Consider the following 20,719-nt stretch of genomic DNA (forward strand, 5'->3'; position numbering starts at 1 on the left):
AAGTCACATACATTCCCATCCTAGCAGGTCTTTCCTCCAGCACATGTTACCTCTGGAGTCTTCTTTCACTGATTTGTCTTTATATATAGATTGTGAGCATGTAGTTAAAGCTTTGTACTTTTGTCATTTTTGTACATCTCTTAGTTGTAATGCCATATAAACTACAAAAATGATCAGCACCTATATTGATTTATGTCTAATCCTGCAACACAGTAAGTCCACTAACCAATCCCATCACCAACATGACAAGAGGGTGCCTTACCAGGTACTGTGAAACGCCTGGATTTCAGGTTATGGTCTCCTGGAGTACTTAATTTGGGCAGGTGATGGACAGTCACTTGGTACATCTGACCTGGCTGTACTTCAAAGCGGTTGAAAGAGAAATTCCACTGAAATGAGATGAGAGATCTTTTTAACAGATACACAGTGCACTGAAATTAAAAACTGATCTCCTACTGGACAGCTATATTAGGGCTACACTAGCCAAAAAGATAAATCACAAACAAGATACAGGAACATGGATTATTATTTATACTTTCTGTACTGTGCATAATTCACTGCATGCACTAAATCAATGTTAGTGTGTCTAGAACAGCCTTAAAATAAGATTTTAAGGATCATCCCTTTGCTCATAAACATAGGAAGCTGCCTTATATGGACCCAGACCATGGACCCATCTAGCTTAGTACTGTCTACAATCTGATTGGCAGTGGCTCTCCAGAATTTCAAGCAGGAATATTTCCAGCCCAACCTGGAGATACTGAGATTGAACCTAGGACCTTTTGCTACTGCTCACTCACTGTCCCTCCCCAAGCTCTGCTAATGCTTCTTCTCTCACTCCTGCTATAACACAGCTGGCAGTCAGACGGTTGGGGGAAAACAGATGCTAAATGGGGAGAGAAAGAGTTCTACAGGCTAGTAAAAACAATGGACATGTTCAGGGAAGAGAAGAGCACCTCCATCCCTAGGGACTGTCAAGAAATACTGCGCTTTCCCACCCAGATAGCTAGCGATGTTTACAGCCAATGCTGCAGACCTGTCAAAGTGGAAGTGTCAGCAACAAGCATTGCACATCTTTCTTGCAACTGCCTACTGTTGAGCAAGATGGTTGCTGCTTCTGCAAAAAAACCGAAGTGGTAGTAGCAGCAAACATATTGCTTTCCTGAGTTTGCAGTAGCCATTCTCAATGCTGCTGCACTTTCTTTCCCTATGCTGTGGCTGCTCCCAGTATGAACTCTGTGTTTCTTTGTTCTCCTGTTGGGAACAGAGTATAGCCATTCTGCTCCACTACATTTCCTCAGTTGAGTAAACAAAGTGGATCACTGTGGTTGCTCTGCATTGGCTACTCACAGCTCACACTCAGCAGGGGCCTTATTGAAGTAATTTTTATTTGTTGCAGGTAATGGGGCATAAATACAAGGCTTTTCGTAAGTACAAGCCTTTCCTTTTGCATTGGAAATTTTATACCTGACATAGGCAGCAAGCTGTCAGATTCTGGGAAGGGCATAAAGTAAAAAAATTGAAATACCTCCATGAGCACTTACCCGGCCTCCACCATTTGGACGGACTTGGATTGACAGGTTATTCTGAAAGTCGAACTGAGCACAGACCTGCTGGTTACTGGTCACCTGCAGCACAGCCAATTCGACCCCTTTGAGATACATAATGCTTGCTGGTGGTTAGGGAGAGAGAAGAGAAACAGGACTGGTAAAGAAATACTTTATTTCTGTTAGGAGCCTCGCACATGCAATGTTCACATTGCAGTCTGAGCTCCTGATTATAGAGGGAAAAATATCTACCACTGATTTAGGTACAGAGGAGGAGGAAAAGGCAGGCTCAGGTTTTTCCACGTAAGACTGTTTTAGTCTGCAGTATATGTATGAAGGAATAGCTTGGGTTTTTCCCTATGTCGTAGCATACAGAAAATCAGTACAAGAAGAAGGAAGTACTTCTTCACACATAGATGTGTGTATAGATAACGTTTGAATTCACTTCCTCAAGAAGTGACTGTTTAAAAGGGGAATAAACAAATTCATGGAGGATAAGGCTATTAGTGGCCACTAGTCATAATGGCTATATAATATATACTACTGTAGGGGAAATTGTTATCCCTCTCTTTGGCACACTTTCAGTATTGGCATACCATGCTGAGATGTGCTAGAACACAGGATAACACTTTTAAGATAAAGCCTTGCTAAGAAACGTCTTGGTACTTGCTGGCCAATGCCTTGGAATGTGCTGACGCACTGACTCAAGAGCCACAGAATACAATACAGTATTGAAGACACTATGCTGTGATCACGTATTTCCTTAACCCTTATATGGTATATTCATGCTGAACACACACTAACCAACACCTCCTGTGCACCCCCTGTGCACGAGGTAATCATGCATTTAACATGCTGTACTTAACAACCAATCATAGCTTGTATACAAGAAATGTAACCACTTAGTTCTTAATAAAAACCAGGATGGGGCTGCCTATTTGGGATGCCTCCTCTTCATGCAGTTGGACTCCTTGCCAGTTATTCACTACATCTGGTGACCCCGACGTGATCGGATCCAGGAAACCCCCTGCTCATTGGCTGTAATAGCCTTGGTACCACTCAGCGTTACTACGCTCCCTTATCGTGAGTATGGGGGGGGGGGGAATTGTCAGCTCCGCAGAAGCTTCATGCACAAGAGCTACATAAAATTTTAAAACAGCAAGGTTGTACAACTGTATCCCTCAGTCATGTAAGTGACCTAGTAAATGAAATAGGGTTGCAATGCCCTTGGTATCCCGAGGCAGGGACACTTCAGCTCACAGATTGGGTGAAAATAGGTACACACCTATACACTGAACCACGAGCTCCCATACAGCACTTGTTGCTGTGGCAGCGATGCAAAGATGCGCTGGAGAAGGTAGGAACCGAGGCATCCTCCAGCTCATTATCTTTTATCGCTCCAATTTCTCAAACATCACTCCCATATCCCCAGTTAGTGCCTCCTGCATCAGCTTCACAGCTGAGAGAAGAAGCAAATAGTGAAGTGTTGCCAAAACTTAGCAAAGTCCGTGAGGCTTTTGAAGAGGAAAAGAGGAAAGGAACATTAACCTCAGATGAGCTGTTTGAAGGTCTTAATAACTTTCCTTCAGCTTATCCTATAACCTCACATCAAAATGACCAAGGACAGGTAGTTGTCAATTGGACATCATTGCCTTATTCAGTACTTAGAGAATTGAATAAAGCTATTCAAGAGACAGGCATACGCTCTACTTATGCCCAAGGCATGGTGGAGAGTATTGGCAATGTATACACTATGCTTCCTCAGGATTGGAAAGATTTATTTCGCATGATCCTAAGTCCAGCCCAATATGTAGTTTGGGACAGTGAATACAGAAAGGAGTCGCTCCATATAGCCCTAAGCTCTAATGGAGTGATAACAGCAGAGCAGTTGTATGGCAGTGGACAGTTTGCAGGGATAGAGGCGCAGGCGCAACTACCTATGCCTACCTTTCAGGCCGTTAACCGCTGCATCATAAAAGCATTTCAAAGGGTGCCAGTGTCTAGAAAACCTTCAAAATCCTTTACTATCACACACCATGGACCTACTGAGCCTTACAATCAAAGGAAGCCTTACAGAGACAAATTAACAATGAGGAGCTATTAATTGGCTCAGACCTTACTGCAAGCTCACAACTGATGAACTTTCACCTTTGTTTGCCGCCCTAAAACAAGGTAAACACCCAGCTGATAAAATTTCTTTAACCACTAATCAACTGCAAGTTTTGTCTTTAGTCAATGAATGTTTAAAAGAAATTTGGGTAGATCGCCAGGTGTTAGATCAACCTTGTCAAGTTCTTATACTTACAGGGTTAAGTCAACCATATGCAGTTATTACACAGACACGTATTGAAACCTGTGACACTCAGTTCAGGAGTAGATCTTGCAACACTAAGACCTGCAATCGTCACACACACATACTTGAATGGCTGTATCTCAGTCATAGCCCTAGCTGTACAATCTCTACAAAACCAATTATGTATGCCAATCTGATTATTAAAGCTCGAGAGCGTACAAGAGCACTTTTAGCCCAAGATCCAGAAACTCTGATAGTTCCCATGCCTCTTCAGATGTGGGAACGATCAGTGTCATTTTCTGAAGAATTGCAAGCTGCCTTAGCAGGCTTTGTAGGACAAGTTACATATCTTATTCCTGCTGACCCTCGACTGCAATGTTTAAGTCAATTGTCTGTTAAAATCAAGCCTTTACAAAATGACTTCCCTATTAAGGAAGCCCTTACTGTTTACACTGATAGAAGCCTAAAGAGAGGAGTAGTGGCCTGGAAACAGGAAGATCAGTAGAGAACCATGTTCACACTGCCCCAGAAATCACCTCAAAGAGCTGAACTAGCTGCAGTTATTTTAGCCTTCCGCACATTTCCTCAAGCACTAAACCTAATAACAGACAGTTTATATGTTAACAATGTAGTACGTGGTCTTCCAGGAAGTTATGTAACCCCAGTCATAGATAAGAACCTTTTAGGTCTCTTTATAACCTTGCAGACTCTGTTGGCTCACCGCACCAATGAATATTTTATTGCTCACATCCGTAGTCATCAACCCTTCCCCGGGGAGATCTCCACTGGTAATCAAGTGGCTGATCAATCCCTTCGAGCTCTAGCTGTGCAAAAACTAACTCCATGGGAAAGCCATGCGTTTCATCATCAAAATGCTAAAGCCTTAGCAAAACAGTTTCAGCTGCCATTAGATCAGGCACGCGCCATTATCCAATCATGCCCACAGTGCACAAAGGTACATTCAGCCCCTGATATAGGTGTCAATCCTCGTGGCACAGTAGCCAATGAGCTATGGCAAATAGATGTTACTCATTTTAGTCCTTTCACTCCATGGAAATACCTTCATGTGTCAGTAGACACTTACTCAGGATATATTTGAGTCACATGTCAAAAAAGAGAAAAAACAAAACATGTTATTAATCATTGCATTAGAAGTTTTTCAGTAATGGGAATACCTTCTGCCTTAAAAACAGATAATAGACCTGCTTATTGCAGTACTTCTTTTGCACAGTTTTGTGAAACCTGGCAGGTTACACATACTTTTGGCATTCCATATAATTCCACTGGTCAAGCTATTGTTGAACGCACCAACCGTACCTTGAAAGAGCATTTATACAAACAAAAACAAAAAGCAGGGATCCCCATTGGTTTGGGCTCCCGCCAGGAATGGCTGGCAAAAGTGTTGTTCACTATTAACCATTTGAATGTTCTCCTACCAACTAATACTACCCGATTACAACAACATTTCCAAATGCATACCCCTCTGCCGCAGCCGCTGATCACGTACTGGCAGCTACCTAATCCTGTCTGGCACGGGCCTGTCCCCTTGATCACTTGGGGTCGGGGTTATGCTGCTGTACTTACTCCAACAGGACCAGTGTGGGTTCCAGCACGGTGTGTGAAACCCTGGAAAGAGAATGTCGTGGCATCAAGGATTGACCAACCCGATTCCAGAATTCTCCCTACAACTTCAGGAGGACCCCCTGAAAGCACGTGGCAGGGTGCCCGTCCAAAAACATAAACCAACATGGGGAGAGATAAAGGCGTTATCTTTCCAAGCTCAAAAATTATTGGAGCAACAGCACGTTGATCCAACTCCAGAGAATTTTCTAGTTGCTACATTTGCTTGCTTAAATGCTAATTCTTTGCTGACAATAATTCTGTTATTTAGCTGTATAACTTGTCCAGTTATAAGCACTCCACTACATGACAGAATGCAGTACAATGTATGGATAAAGTTAGCAAAAATAGTAAACACCACTGATTTCTGTCTTACTGATGCTCCAGATATGCATGGATTACTTAGTACATGTCTCATTCCCATATGCAAAGCTCCTGGTTCTCTTGGTAATGTTACTGGGTTGAGTAAATTTCTGAACTTTAGTGAGATTCATTATCATACCATGGCCCAATGGGGAATTGCTACATACCAGTTACCCCAAGATGCTATACAGTTATACACCCCATATGTTGTAAACCACAAGAATAACACATGTGCTAGAATGGTAAATTGCTCTATTTACCGTCCACTAAAAGGTTGTTTGTCCCCAGGACCTTCTTTGTGGAATTGTTCAAAGATAGAAAATGTAACAAGTAACTATGGACACATTATATTGCCAATTGGATGGTTTTTCACATGTGGGTCTCGTACTTATAATTATGTACCAGCTAATATAACATTAACACAATGTTGTCTTAGTCGCTTGACAGTGTTTCTACCACCCCGGCCTACTAAAAGCACTCGACAGAAAAGAGAGACTGAGACTATGAAAGCAGTTTGTGATGGAAATGTTACTGTTTTAAGTCCAGCAGAACATATCTCCCTGGCTATGAGCCTTGTCGGGGTTCCTGGATTGGCTGTGGGAAATGCCAAACAACTTAGGCATCTGGCATGTTTACTAGCAAAGACAATTAATAGTACTTCCATTGCTATTGGACTTTTGATTCAAGAACAACAAGATTTAAGGCATGCTATACTGGACAATCGAGCTGCAATAGACTTTTTGTTGTTACAAAGACATCTTGGCTGCGAAGCTGTGGAAAATATGTGCTGTTTCAATCTCACAGACAATAGTAACCAAATTCAACACCAACTGGACTTACTTAAAAAATATGCACATGCAGTTAAACAAGATATTGCACCTGAATGGTGGAAGTTTTTGTGGTCCTGGTTTCCAACAAGATGGTACAAAACTATATTTCAATATGCTGTATTGATTGTATTTTTATTAATCACCTTCTGCTGTTTCATACAATGTATCCCAAGATTACTGTCATGGTGTGTTCCCTCTTGCCGTCCCAAGGCTTCAAAACCAAGCAAACGCCAAATTTATTATGCTTACAAGGCTTTACAATTAAAAGAATAAAAGGGGAGATGTAGGGGAAATTGTTATCCCTCTCTTTGGCACACTTTCAGTATTGGCATACCATGCTGAGATGTGCTAGAACACAGGATAACACTTTTAAGATAAAGCCTTGCTAAGAAACATCTTGGTACTTGCTGGCCAATGCCTTGGAATGTGCTGACGCACTGACTCAAGAGCCACAGAATACAATACAGTATTGAAGACACTATGCTGTGATCACGTATTTCCTTAACCCTTATATGGTATATTCATGCTGAACACACACTAACCAACACCTCCTGTGCACCCCCTGTGCACGAGGTAATCATGCATTTAACATGCTGTACTTAACAACCAATCATAGCTTGTATACAAGAAATGTAACCACTTAGTTCTTAATAAAAACCAGGACGGGGCCGCCTATTTGGGATGCCTCCTCTTCATGCAGTTGGACTCCTTACCAGTTATTCACTACATACTACCTCCCGGACCAGAAAGGCCACATGCCTCTAAATACTAGATACTGAGGAACAATGGTGGGAGAGGGCTATTGCCCTCATGTCCTGGTTTGAGGATTCCCACCAGCATCTCAGTGGCAACTATGGGCAACAGGATGCTGGTCTAGACAGGCCTTTGATTTAATCCAGGATGGCTCTTCTTATAACCTCAGGTCTCAGAGTCGTCTTCACTCGTGACCTTGAAGAATTGCTACCAGTCACAATGGACAGTAAAGAACTACATTGACCAATGGTTTGACTCAGAATAAGGCAGCTTCATATGTTCATATTGTCAAATATTTTGCTTTTAAACCACAAAAAGATATGCACTTAGATCCTATCAGTTCCAGTGTTTTAAGGTGATAATCAGAATTCTTCAATACCAAGATTGTACTTCATTCTTTCTTCTGTATTTGAAGTGAAATACTGCCATTTGCATTCATCCCTGAATCTGCTCTTAATCTCTTATGCGTTTGCCTCTGAAAGATGCCCAAGGTAGGAATTTTAGTAAAATGTTGCAAGTATGCCATCAGAGCATCAAACAACTGCCAAACCACACAACCATTTCAGAGATAGCTCTAGCTATCTCATTAGACACCTTTGACAGACATCAGCCCACTCAGATGTATATTAAATTGAGCCGCACTTACCATCAGTAGCCACCTTCCACTCTATCTTTAGCACGGGGAGTAGTTTCCCCTCCTCCCCAAAGAAAGTATCAATACCAACATCAAGAGAACTTGGGGCTGAGGGAGTCAACGTGAAAACACTGAGCCAGCTCTGATCCATGCAGGTACCTGCCAGTTAAAACAAGCAAGACAAAAACAAAAATTAAGCCATTTTCTGAGGTAGCAATTGATTTCCCTTTGGACCAGTGCCTCCCACACTTCCAGCTTTGAACACTCCACCAAAAATATCTTGCTATGTCACCATGGCCTTTAAAAGAAAGCTATGAAAATTGGAATTAAGGGAGAGCCAGGCAGAGCTCAACCATAATTAGTGTCAATGCTATACATTCAAAATCTTCAGTAAAACACCTGAACTTCTTGGCAGGGATATTCCCTCTAATGCATACACTTTTGCTAATAGGAGGCATGGTAAGAGACAGATATACAATGAGATGTGCTTTAAGAAACACATAATGGCCCACATGCTACAGCTGTCTTATAGGGTATAAATTTGGATAATTTAGTAATACAGGTTGCTACTTGTAATTGTAGTTCTTGAAGTGGGCCTCTGCGCATTCACACATATGGATTCTGCACCTGTGTGGAGTCTCAATTTGGGAAACTTCTCTATCTGAGGAGTTTGGGCGGGAACCCTCTCCCACCATCTCAATGCTTATTTTCTTAGTTCACTGAGACTGAAATTGTAGCCTTGAAACTGAGAAGAACTTTTGGTACCAACATCGAACTTGAGCATGACACTGAAGAGGGGATGGCAGGTGGATTGTGTGAAAACCTGAGTGTTTTTTAGTTGCAAGGAGCTTTATACAGGGGATAAAGCTTAGCAAAAGACTTCAGCTCTAAAATGAACAGGAGACAGATGCAAGTTAAGAAAAAGAATGGACTTACTGTTTCGCACAAGGCAGTGTAGACCCTGCAGGAAAGAACAAAAGCCCATTAGGGAAAAAACACTTCTTATTCCTATTGATAGTCAACTTGTGACAAAGAGAAAGAACGTCTGGATAAGAACTTCGTAGAGTTGAAATCTAGAAGATTGACATTTGTGTGGATAGGTGAAACACTATTGCTAGAAAAAGAAGAAGACACAGTGTGTATATAAGTGAAATAGTTTGGCTGAAATCAAGGAAGACATTGATTAATGTACTTTGTTAATATAGGTTTTTCTAACAAGACATTAACCACTTCCTTAAGCTTTATATTTTCCTTAGAAACCTTTTGGCACATATCACAGGAAACTAGTGCTTCAATCAGATGCACACTTACTTGGGAATAAGATCTACTGAACTTTGTGGGATTTAACTTCTGAATATAGACTGTAAGAGTCCTACTTGGGTTCTGCACATATTGTGGGGTTTGGTTTTTTCCACATTTTAGACTGGAGAAGCAAAAAGTGCCCCATGATATTCTGATTAACAAACTAGCTAAAAGTGGGCTAGATGGAACAACTATTAAGTGGATCCACAGTTGGCTACAGAATCGACTCAAAGAGTGCTTATTAACGGAACCTTCTCAAACTGTGGGGAGGTAACGAGTGGGGTACTGCAGGGCTCAGGGCTCTTCAACATTTTTATTAATGATTTAGACAAGGAGGTACAGGGAACACTTATCAAACTGGCAGATGACACAAAATTGGATGGGATAGCTAATACCCTGGAAGACAGAAACAAACTTCAAAGTGATCTTGATAGGCTGGAGTGCTGGGATTAAAACAGAATGAATTTTAATAGGGATAAATGCCAATTTCTACACCTAGAAAAATTAACCAAATGCACAGTTACAAGATGGGGAATACTTGGCTCAGCAATACTACAAATGAGAAGGATCTTGGAATTGTTGTAGATCAGAAGCTGAGTGATGTGGCTGCAAAAAAAGCCAATGCTATTTTGGGCTGCATTAATAGAAGCATAGCTTCCAAATCACGCAAGGTACTGGCTCCCCTCTATTCAGTACTGGTTAGGCCTCATCTTGAATACTGTGTCCAGTTCTCGTCACCAAACTTCAAGAAGGATGCAGACAAGTTAGAGTGTGTTCAGGGGAGGGCAATGAGGATGATCAGGGGTCTGGAAACAAAGCTAAAGACTGAAAAAACTGGGCATGCTTAGTCTAGAGAAGAGAAGATTGAGGGAAGACATGATAGCACTCTTCAAATACCTGAAAAGCTGTCACACAGAAGAGGGCCAAGATCTCTTCTCAGTCATCCCAGAGTGCAGGGCACGGAATAATGGGCTCAAGTTGCAGGAAGCCAGATTCCAGCTGGACATCAGGAAAAACTTCCTGACTGTTACAGCAGTACGACAATGGAACCAGTTACCTAGGGAGGTCATGGGCTGTCCCACACTAGAGGTATTCAAGAGACAGCTGGACAGCCATCTGTCAGGAATGCTTTAAGGTGGATTCCTGCATTGAGTAGAGGGTTGGACTCGATGGCCTTATAGGTCCTTTTCAACTCTACTATTCTATGATTCTAGTTTGTCTCAAAGAAAAGTGTAATTGAAGACCTACAAGCTTTCAATGCTTTCTCCCATATTTGTCGAAAGTGTAGGAAGTGGGCTGGTTCACACAACACGCTGACTCACCATAGGTTATTTAATTCGAGACAGGTGAGAATTTGAATATACAACCTCTAGTGGGGGTTGCCATGTCATGGAAACTGAGCCATGGTCATTAAATAACAAACTGACGGTTATGCGAGGGTTGTTTAATCCTCAAATAACCTTCAGTGGCCAGGTTTGCATGATGCAACAACCTTCGAACAAGAGTTGCATATTTGAAATCTCATCCACACAAACTTGAAACACACCGTGGTTCATTGTGGGTTAAACAACCTTCGATGAGTTTGCTGTGTAATGCAAACTAAGTCGGTAAGTTTTCCTGAAACCCACCCTTAAAAATGAGGATAGCGCATCAAACCCTGCCCGCTGATGTGGCTTAACTTCATGTTCCATAACCAGAGATGCCAATTTCATTCCTTCTAAATTGGTAACTAGGAGCCAGCAGCATCTCTCATGCTGCCAGATAGAAGTCCACAGGCCCCCAATTATAGACTCTCCTATTATAAAGTGGCATTTTAAATTATACTGCTATGAAATCTCAAGCTTTCAAGAAGGTTCTTCCCATCAGGTTCAAGAAAAATATAAGATATATACTGCTTAATTAAGTATCCTAAGTCAGCATACCCTGGCAAGGTTGCTGACAGTAGGCCCAGTTACTTATCCAAGAAGGCCAGATTTTAACAATTCTGCTTGCCAATCATGGCAAATGTGGCCTGCCATCTGGCAAGTGTTACAAATGGCCAGGCTACCTCCCAAATTCTAAGCCACACAGATGGGCAGAGACTGCCCTGGCAGTTGTGCAGTGATCCCTGCTCCAAAGTTGTCAGGAAGGGTGAGTGTTGTGTAATGGCTGCATGACAAAGGAACTTCGATAACCTTTGGCCCTTTACCTACTCTAGAGCAGGAAAAGCGGTCAGCAGAGTGTTGGAATGCCACTGCGTGGAAGTAGTTGGGTCACCTTCAAGCAGCAGTGGCCATCAAGGCATGCTCCCCACTGGCCCTTCCCTCATAAAAGGTGGGGGTGGCTTGCCTAGAGAGGAAGGGTTTGGGGCTTTGCCTAATTCAGAGCGGTACATATTTTTTACTGGCAATGTAAGAAAAGTTACAGCAGGCCAACCTAAAAGTTTATTTTGGGTAAAAGTTGTTACTTCTGCACTTGGATTATATAAAAACACTAATGAATTTAAACTCTGCTGTATAATAAACTCTTTGTATAAACAGCAATACGTTATTTAAACAAACGCTTGATTTGTTTATTGATTTTATAAATGTCCATTCATTTCCTTTTCCTTCAATTCTTATTTCCTCTTCCTTTAATCCTTCATAGAATAGTAGAGTTGGAAGAGGCCTATAAGGCCATCGAGTCCAACCCCCTACTATATGCAGGAATCCACCTTAAAGCAACCCTGACAGATGGCTGTCCAGCTGCCTCTTGAATGTCTCTAGTGTGGGAGAGCCCATGACCTCCCTAGGTAACTGGTTCCTTTGTTGTACTGCTCTAACAGTCAGGAAGTTTTTCCTGATGTCCAGACAGAATCTGGCTTCCTGTAACTTGAGCCCATTATTCCATGTCCTGCACTCTGGGAGGATCGAGAAGAGATCCTGGCCCTCCTCTGTGTGACAACCTTTCAAGTATTTGAAGAGTGCAATCATGTCTCCCCTCAGTCTTCTCTTCTCAAGACTAAACATGCCCAGTTCTTTCAGTCTCTCCTTATTTGATTCTTGTCAATAAACATTATTTCTCTCTCTAAGCTTTCTTTTCAAATCTTTTCTTTGACTCTCTAGTTAACTGCCCTCCACAACACTGTAGAGGTGAAAAATGCCTTTGTAAACTCTTGATGATCCTGGTATAGTTTGTATGTACTATCACAATTTGTAACAATTTGTTTCAGCGTCGATGTTTGCTTTTGTCTACAGAAAATTTTGCAAATCACTTGGGAAGATAGATGAACCAACGTCACTGTCCTGGAAGAAGCAAAGACCACTAGCATTGAAACTAGCATTGAAACAATGATCACCCAAAACCAACTCTGCCAGACTGGGCATGTTGTCTGAATGCCTGATTACCATCTTCCAAAACAACTGCTCTGCTCCCAACTTAAGGATGGAAAACGTAACCTTGGAGGGCAGCAAAAAAGTTTTAAGGATGTCCGTAAAGCTAATCTGAAGAAATGTAAAATGAGTATCGAGAACTGGGAAGACTTGGCCCAGGAGTGTCCCAACTGGAGGTCAGCTGTCACCAAAGGTGCTATGGATCTTGAAGAAGGGCACAGACAGAGTGAAAGGGATAAATGAGCTAAGCAGAAAATACGCCAAGCAAACCCTAACTGTGACCACCTTCCATCTGGCAAACTGTGTTCTCACTGTGGGAAGCTGTGTGGATCTAGGAGCGGCCTTCACAGTCATCTGCAGACCCACCATTAAAGTCTCTCTAACTTTGGAAGACAATCTTGGTAGACAATTTTACTCAGAAGACAATCTTACTCAGATACGAGTGATCGCCAGTAGCAGTTTGTGATGACTCACTGAGCTGTACGATTGGATTGTTCTCAGAAAGTAATTTGTACTCATAGGATGGGTACAATTTAGGCAAATCATACCATATGTGTTAACCTATAATGCAGAAGGGAAGACCTATAGAAGGAAAACTTAGGAGGATGACACGATCAAGAAGTCTAGTACACCATAGTGGCTTAGAAGATGTGCTTGAAAGTCCCTGGTTCAAATATCTTCTCAACCACGAACTCACCTTAGGCAAGCTCCTATTCTCAGCCTCAGTCCTTCCAAACATATTAATACTGGCCTACCTTACAAAGTTGCTTTAAGGATTATTTGAATCGGGGTAACAAACTTCAGTATATTATTAGTGATCTACAGTTTGCATAAGATAGCTTACTTGAGAACATTGTAAATGTCCCACTCTTGTATTGCATGCCATTTTGAAAGCTTGCAAAGCTTTGTGTCTTGAATGAAACTTTAAGGTGGGAGAGAAGGAAAGCTTTATTAGCTTCAGAGTTGCCTTCCGGTCCACCTCAAAAAATCTACTTTTTACTCATTACCTGACTTCTTAAAACTAAAAGTAAATAAAGGAGCAATCTTATGTATGTTTAGATAGAAAAAAAGTCCTACAACTCCCAGAATTATCTAGATTGCAGGGTGGGGGATAGGAAAGGTGTTTTTTCAAGAGATGAATGCATTAACTCTTATATGGAAAGGCTTGAGGGTTTCTTAACGTAAGATACTAAGAATTTTATGCTAACAGATAAATGAAATGTGATGGCTATACAAGAATCTTGATATCTTATGTTAAGAAACCCTCAAGTGTTACCTTCTACAAGCTCGTGGGTATTTCCATATAGACCTGTGGTTTTCAAACTTGGAGCTTGGGAGGAAGAACAGCAATGGCAGACAAGGTTCTTTTAATAATATTTTTGCTGTCACTAGTAATCTTTCTTTTCAATACAGAGTTTTTTCATTTACTGCAGGGTGATGATGAGTCCCAATTTGCAGCAACTTTCCTGCATAGATTGAATTTATATCCTAGAACATGTGCTAAAATCAGCTGCAACATGAAGGGATTCTTCAGCAGGCTTGTCAATGGTTAAAACTGTTCATTAAAGTCAGAAAGTTTATAAACCACTAATCTAGAGAGTCAAGCTATAACAACCTTGTACTCCTTTCAGCGCCTCCTGAAAACATCTTTATTCCAAGAAGCCTTTCTTTAACATGCAGCCTTGGATTTCTGTTTTTGCTTCTTTTAAATTTTGTTTTAACTGTTTTATTCTGTTTTTATTTTTATTTTACCTTGTACGCCGCTCCGAAATTTTTCAATGGGGAGCGGTATATAAATATTCTAAATAAATAAATAAACAGTCTGTATGAAATTCTGGACAGAGCATTATTTAATGGGAGATGATTTTATTATTTATTTAAATAATAAAATGATGATGATGATCTGTACTACTAATTAGAAGTGACTAAACATTTTCATTAAAAAAAGAATCAAGCTCAAGCAACTATGCAAAGATGATAGGTACAGATTTATTTCCATTGTCAGTAGTATCCCACTTTGATCCAATTTCACATGGACATCTCCTCACCCAGATTTCTCTATCTGATCTTCTGTTTGAGAGCTACGACTGATCTCATGGAGAACCTACAGTGCCACAGACACCTTTCTAGAGTGTAGTCAAAAATGTTTTGTAAATTCCAGGAATGTTTTTCCACTGCTATATTTGTTCCAAACCAGTGTACAGTGTCCAATTAGATGTTATTCAATTAACATGAATTGTGTTTATTGCAGAACCTCTTGAGTTTTTATTAAAATGTCACAGTTCTCAGTCGACACATACTTCCTGTACACACTTGTACCAGCTTCCTTAAACTGTGAAAAGTTTAACCTGCATAACTTGGTCTCAGCCACTGGTATCATTAACTGTGGTTTCAGCAGGAGTTATGAAAAAGGAAATTTCTGCCACAGAGATTGTTTTGCAACTACTATCATGATGAAAGACGGTATGAGCCACTATTCTTGGTTGTGAAACTGCCAATGACATATCCATTTAGGGTTGCACTGGCAGATAAGAGAACATAGTAAAGTCATAGATTTTTTCTAAAAGTTTGCAGAACTACGTGAAAGAAAATGTTTGAAGCGTCCTCCTAGGTTCAGACCAAGTGTCATTCTATTCCAGCATCCTACTTCCTACGATGACCAGCCAAATAATTTAGGAAGCCCATAAGCATGAAGGCATGTTACCTGTGGACCTGGAAATAGCATATAGCCATCATGGCTAATAGCTCTTTTTAAAGGTATCTAAGCTAGCAGCCATTACTCTGTATCTTGTGGCAGTGAATTCGGGGAAGTAATAATGGTTTGTGTGAAAAAGTACTTTCTTGTTTCTGTTCTAAATCTAGTGCCAATCAATTTTGCTGGGTCAAACCAGTTCTAACAATTAAGGGAGAGAAAAATATTGTCTATCCACTTAGAAATTTCATTGCATCTTTACTGATAGCATTTAGTGAGGGATTGCTTTCTTCTGCACATCTCTTCACTCTTCTTTCTTTCATGTATTCTGCAATGTTCCCCTACCTATCTATACTCAGTGACTTGTGCTCCTGTTAGCTCAATGCAAGAATTGTCACATTCTATAAAAATCTCAAAATGTCAGGTTCAGAATCAAGTATGCACATTGAATGAATTTACGCAAAACAAGAACATTTGTGATGATGTAAAAGCCCACTCCCAAGTAACAGTTACATGGGATTGCCGCAGGCTCCTAATAGTAGCAGCACTGGCAGACACATCAAAGAGCTTGGAAAAGGCTTGAATATGGTGTTCCTGCAGCATCTGCCTTATACTGCAAAGATATGTTAACTTTGTATTGAATTCTACAATCTATTTTATACCATGTTGAAATTCATTTAGATTTCAAGGCAGGGCATAATTCTTTTTAAAGAATCAAATAGGCATATGATCAGCATCAGCTCTTCCATACTCAAGCAACAGAAAACCAAATTTGAGCCCTTTATTGAGCAATACAAGACAAATGTTAGGTTAAACATTTAGGAATCCTAGTGTGTCAGGAAGCCTGGCATTAGTTGAGCTCATACTAATTTTAATGTGTCACTCTAAAAATCATCAATTCCATCTGCATTAATCAAAAGCTCTTAAAATTGTTCTGAGGTTAATGTGAATGTTTAGTGAATCTGACATCTAGTGATGTGGGGTTTCCAGAAATTTTTGAATTAGAAACATTTCTGTAAATTTGCCTATGCAAATTAGGTTAATTTGCATAAATGCATTTGCATTTGAATTATTTTGTAGCCTAGAACAGGAATGGGAAACTTGAGGCCCTCCACACGTTTTGTCCTAGAACTCCAATTGGTTATCATGTTGTGTGGCGGGCGCTGTTAGTTATTTCCTTGGCCACTGTTGGTTATTTTGTCAGCCACAAGGCAAGAGCAGTCAAAGAGGTGGCTGCCACTCTAGTCTACCTGGCAGGATAAATTTTCAGTGCTTGTAGATGTCACAAGTGCCTCAGCAAGCAATGTACAATCATCATGCTCCAGAGCACAAAAAGGCTGGTGGGATGTGTGGATTGATTTGATCCAGTGTGACCAAGATTCTCCATGTGGCTTGGCCATGCAGCTTGTCAAAGAACCCACAGCTTTCCTCCCAACTTTGCGGTTAGGGTGGTGGCAGGGATCATTGCACAACTAGTAGGACAATCTCTGCCCACCTCTGAGAGGAGGGCTGGCCACTTATCATGTTCACCAGAGGATAGGCCACGCTTATCATGAAACTGGAATTGTTGAAGCTTGTCTACGAGTAATAACACTAACGCATCAAGCAGATCACAGCATGTTAAATAAGGGAAGAATACCTTTGCAGCATTAATCTTTTTCATACACCCATAGGATTGGTATTTAATAAAAATAAGGGAGTCTCTTATTGAATTATCACTATTGGTGAAAGAGTACACAGGCCTTCACACAGATTACTTCAAGAGGTAAATTCAAATACAGTTTCATATGCTACTTAAAGAAGATAAGAGTTATCACAAATCAGCACACAAGAAGTTTCAACATGGAGTGCTTTGACTGGAGTTTACAGACTCATATAATTACCCCTAGAGGTTAAGACCTTTATTCAAACTATTACTCTGTGGGCTACTTCAGTCAAAATATTTTTTCCCATGCAACAATTTCCAGAGGCATAGCTAAGTAAGTTTGTTGCAGATAAAACAATAAAGTGTTTTGTGGCACCTTAGAGACAAACGAATTTTTACTATGACATAGTTTTTCAAAGATAGCAGTCCATTTCATGTGATGCATAAAGTATTGTTGAGTTACAGGTTATCCATTAAATATAAAGTTTGCTTATCACACTGTGACGCTGTTCACATGCAACAACAACCCATTGGTTTAAAAAATGATGGGTTGTCTGGCCTACCTCTTTCACTTTAATGCATACTCCATGATTGGGTCCTTCATAGGTTGTGCAGTGTGATGTGTGAACCTAGGCTAAACAACTCAGTCATTACAGCCTGTAAAAAACCCAGCGGTCTGGGTTTGCATGTCATGCTGCACAATCTACAAAGGAGCTGATTGTGGGTTGTGCTGTAAAGTGGAAGAAGAGAACACATTACAGGTAAAATTAGTTTACCAATATCAGGAGGTCTGTGTTATCATTAACAACTGTTTTGTGAATGGCCACTGAATAATATAACTTTCATAGTCTTTACCTTCTGTGTTTCATTTCTCTCCGATGTCACTGTTTATAATCCTGCCACCACACTAATCTGTAACTCAGGACAACATTTTGTGCATCTAATGAATCGGGTTACAGTCCATGAAAACCTATCCTATAATAAATATGTTAATCTTTCAGCTGTCACTAGCCTTTCCCCTCCTACCTGGATATTATCACCATGCAAGGAGAAACATATTCAAATAGCAAAACCACCGTTTGTTACTCTGTCTGCATTTGGCAGGAAGCCAAGACTCTTCTTACTTTCCTGCTGCATGTGCAGTGAACAGACACATGTTTCTAGTTGGTTTCTTTCATGCATGGTCCCTTATATGTTGAGCCCACTTCCTTTTAATGGTCAGATTAAGTCATCCTTGTCTCAATTTATGAAATGAGAAAATTGCAGGTGGATTCCTGCATTGAGCAGGGGGTTGGACTTGATGGCCTTGTAGGCCCCTTCCAACTCTGCTATTCTATGATTCTATGTATTATCTTAACTCTTTACTTCTTTCACCCTCTTCCAGCTTGTGGAAAGTTTCTCCTCCCCTCACCCCACAAAATTTCACCTCCTTTTATTTCATATTTTTTAGACTGAGAGGCTGTGGAGAAATGCATGACTTTTTGGTAATGTCTATACAGTGCCTGACATTTTGTACCTATATGTAAATAGATTAAATAGCAATAGACAATATATGTTTTACAAACATACCTAAATAAAAGGAGGCGGTGGCTGGAAATACTACAGCTTTTGTTGTTGTTTTACAAACATGACAGTGAATGTATTTTATACCCTTTTTAGTAACTAGAAAGGAAATGTGTCTTTTTTATTATTATTATTATTATTATTTTAGGAAATGTGTCTTTTATGAAGCACCTGAAGCCTATTTTGTAGCAAAGCAGTAGATAAAGGTATTTATAGACAAGGAAGAATCCTTCCTTAGGGAATACACAACACCCTGCACTGTGGCTTCAAACCACACATCTGCATCTTCCACAGTTATTATTTATCATTATTGTTTATTGAATTTATTTGACACCTTTCTCTTAAAAAAAACCCAACGAAGTTTAGGAACTAGGAGCATAACTGATCTCTTGTGCCTGCTGTGCAAGTCAGATAACAAGTTGATTACCTGAGGTTTCTCTCCCAGAGTTGGGTCAGAAATAATACTTCTCACTTATATAGTGCTTCAACACAGGGCCCCTTTTGGACCGAAGAACAAAATATAAATACCTTAGGGCTCTTTGAAGAGCGAAGTTCAGCCGGAGCAGACCCTAGCCCACAAAAGCTCATACCATAATAAATCTATTAGCCTTTAAAGCCCCATAAGCCTATTATTGTTTTTGCTGCAAGTGGCTAACACTGCTACCCCTCCGGGAAAAAAAGCAGAATATTCAAAGCGCGATGCATATATTATCTTTCGGTCGTTACAACAACCCTGCAAGGTGGGTGAATACTGCGTTCTCTACTTTCAAAAACGGGCTGGGTGTGGGGGAGAGGTCGGAGAAAGAGAAAGTGGCTCGGCAAAGGTTACCTACGTAGTAAGTTCATGGCAAAAGCGAGATCCAAACGAAGACCTTCCGGATTCGTAGCTGCGTTTCTAAAACTGTGATCCTATACGTGTTTACCTGGGAGTGAGCTCGTTGAAAACAATGACTTACTCCCGAGTAAGCCGGAAAAAAGGCTCCCCCTTGCCCGACTTACCGGTTGGGAGCAGTTGAAAAGCGGCGCGTCGTTGAGGAGAAGCCTCAGCCCTGACACGACGGACACGAGCCCCAGAAGAAGCGCAAAGAGTTGCGAAGCGGCTGCCCCCATCCTCGCCACGGCCGGCACTGCTAGCGAAGCGAGACCACCGGCCACATTTGCCTTACTTCCCCTGCCTCCAGCTTCCGGGACCCAAAACCTGAAAGGCGGCGTTTCGGGGAACTCACCTGAGGAGGAGCAAAAGGGGGAGGGTGTGGCTTTGAAGGAGAGGGCGGAGCAAGGCCGGACGAGACGGGTGGGGGAGCGGAGGAGAAGAGGGCGGGAATATGCAGATTAACCTGAAGAGGAGCCGAAGGGCAGCGTGGGGCGCGTGCGCTCTCCTCAAGTCAGTGCCCTTCTCCTGAGGAGCTGGTCTCGGTGACGATAAGGGGGTGTGGCTCAATGCTTTGAACGGCGGCAGCTTTGGCGCGAGAAGGGACGGTTGAGCGAGGGAGCTGTTGAGGCGTGCGCTCGCGTCCTCTTCCTCGCGCGGCTTTTGTTATTTGGCTGTGAGCGGCTGCAGTAGGCTTCGTCTTGTCCCGTTCCTGTGCACGTTTCTCCTGTGTGCCAAATATAAAAGAATTAGCTAGACATTTCCCTCAAGCGAGCCCCCCTCACGAACCTGCAGTGTAATTCGTATGCATCTTTATAAAGCGGTAAATCCTGTGGAGTTCAAGTAGACTCACTCCCAGGTAAATATTATGTATAGTTGGCTCCTTTTCTGCCTCAGGAAATGACTAACCTCCCTCATTGAGCTGTTTTGTGGGTGGGGAATATGATAAACCGCGTTATGTGTATTACATTAGAGGGGTCTACCATGTGGGGATGGTCTTGCTAACCAATCCAAAAGTTGCAATTTATCACACATCCCTCATAGAGGTTTTGGTATCCCATGAAGGGATTGATCAGAACACGCGCTGCTTAGCTTCAGTAAGGTGATTAGGTCTTACATGGGCAGACCATGACCTTCCTCTCCAGGAAAATCCTCCTGCCTTTTCTGAGGGAAGGGTCAGTACCAGGTGTAGGTGTTTGGATGCAGATGAAGGCTAATGGGGGTTGTGCCTGTGTTGGCTGTACAGCTGCCAAACA

General features: G+C 41.4%; 1 protein-coding gene across 1 annotated transcript in view; it reads right to left on the reverse strand.

The window, feature by feature from the left end:
* The window catches only part of IL17RA (interleukin 17 receptor A), a 34,649-nt gene extending 14,847 nt beyond the window's left edge, over window positions 1-19,802 (reverse strand). Inside the window, exons 1-5 of the mRNA XM_063134870.1 lie at window positions 19,592-19,802; window positions 8,977-9,001; window positions 8,053-8,199; window positions 1,545-1,672; window positions 263-389 (exon numbers count right to left, since the gene is read on the reverse strand). Of these exons, the coding sequence (XP_062990940.1) occupies window positions 263-389; window positions 1,545-1,672; window positions 8,053-8,199; window positions 8,977-9,001; window positions 19,592-19,702 (538 nt within the window). The 5' untranslated portion in view covers window positions 19,703-19,802. The remainder of the gene's footprint in view (window positions 1-262; window positions 390-1,544; window positions 1,673-8,052; window positions 8,200-8,976; window positions 9,002-19,591) is intronic.
* Window positions 19,803-20,719: the final 917 nt, after the last annotated feature.

The sequence above is a fragment of the Elgaria multicarinata genome, chromosome 9, assembly GCF_023053635.1.
Source record: "Elgaria multicarinata webbii isolate HBS135686 ecotype San Diego chromosome 9, rElgMul1.1.pri, whole genome shotgun sequence".
NCBI classification, from domain to species: domain Eukaryota; kingdom Metazoa; phylum Chordata; class Lepidosauria; order Squamata; family Anguidae; genus Elgaria; species Elgaria multicarinata.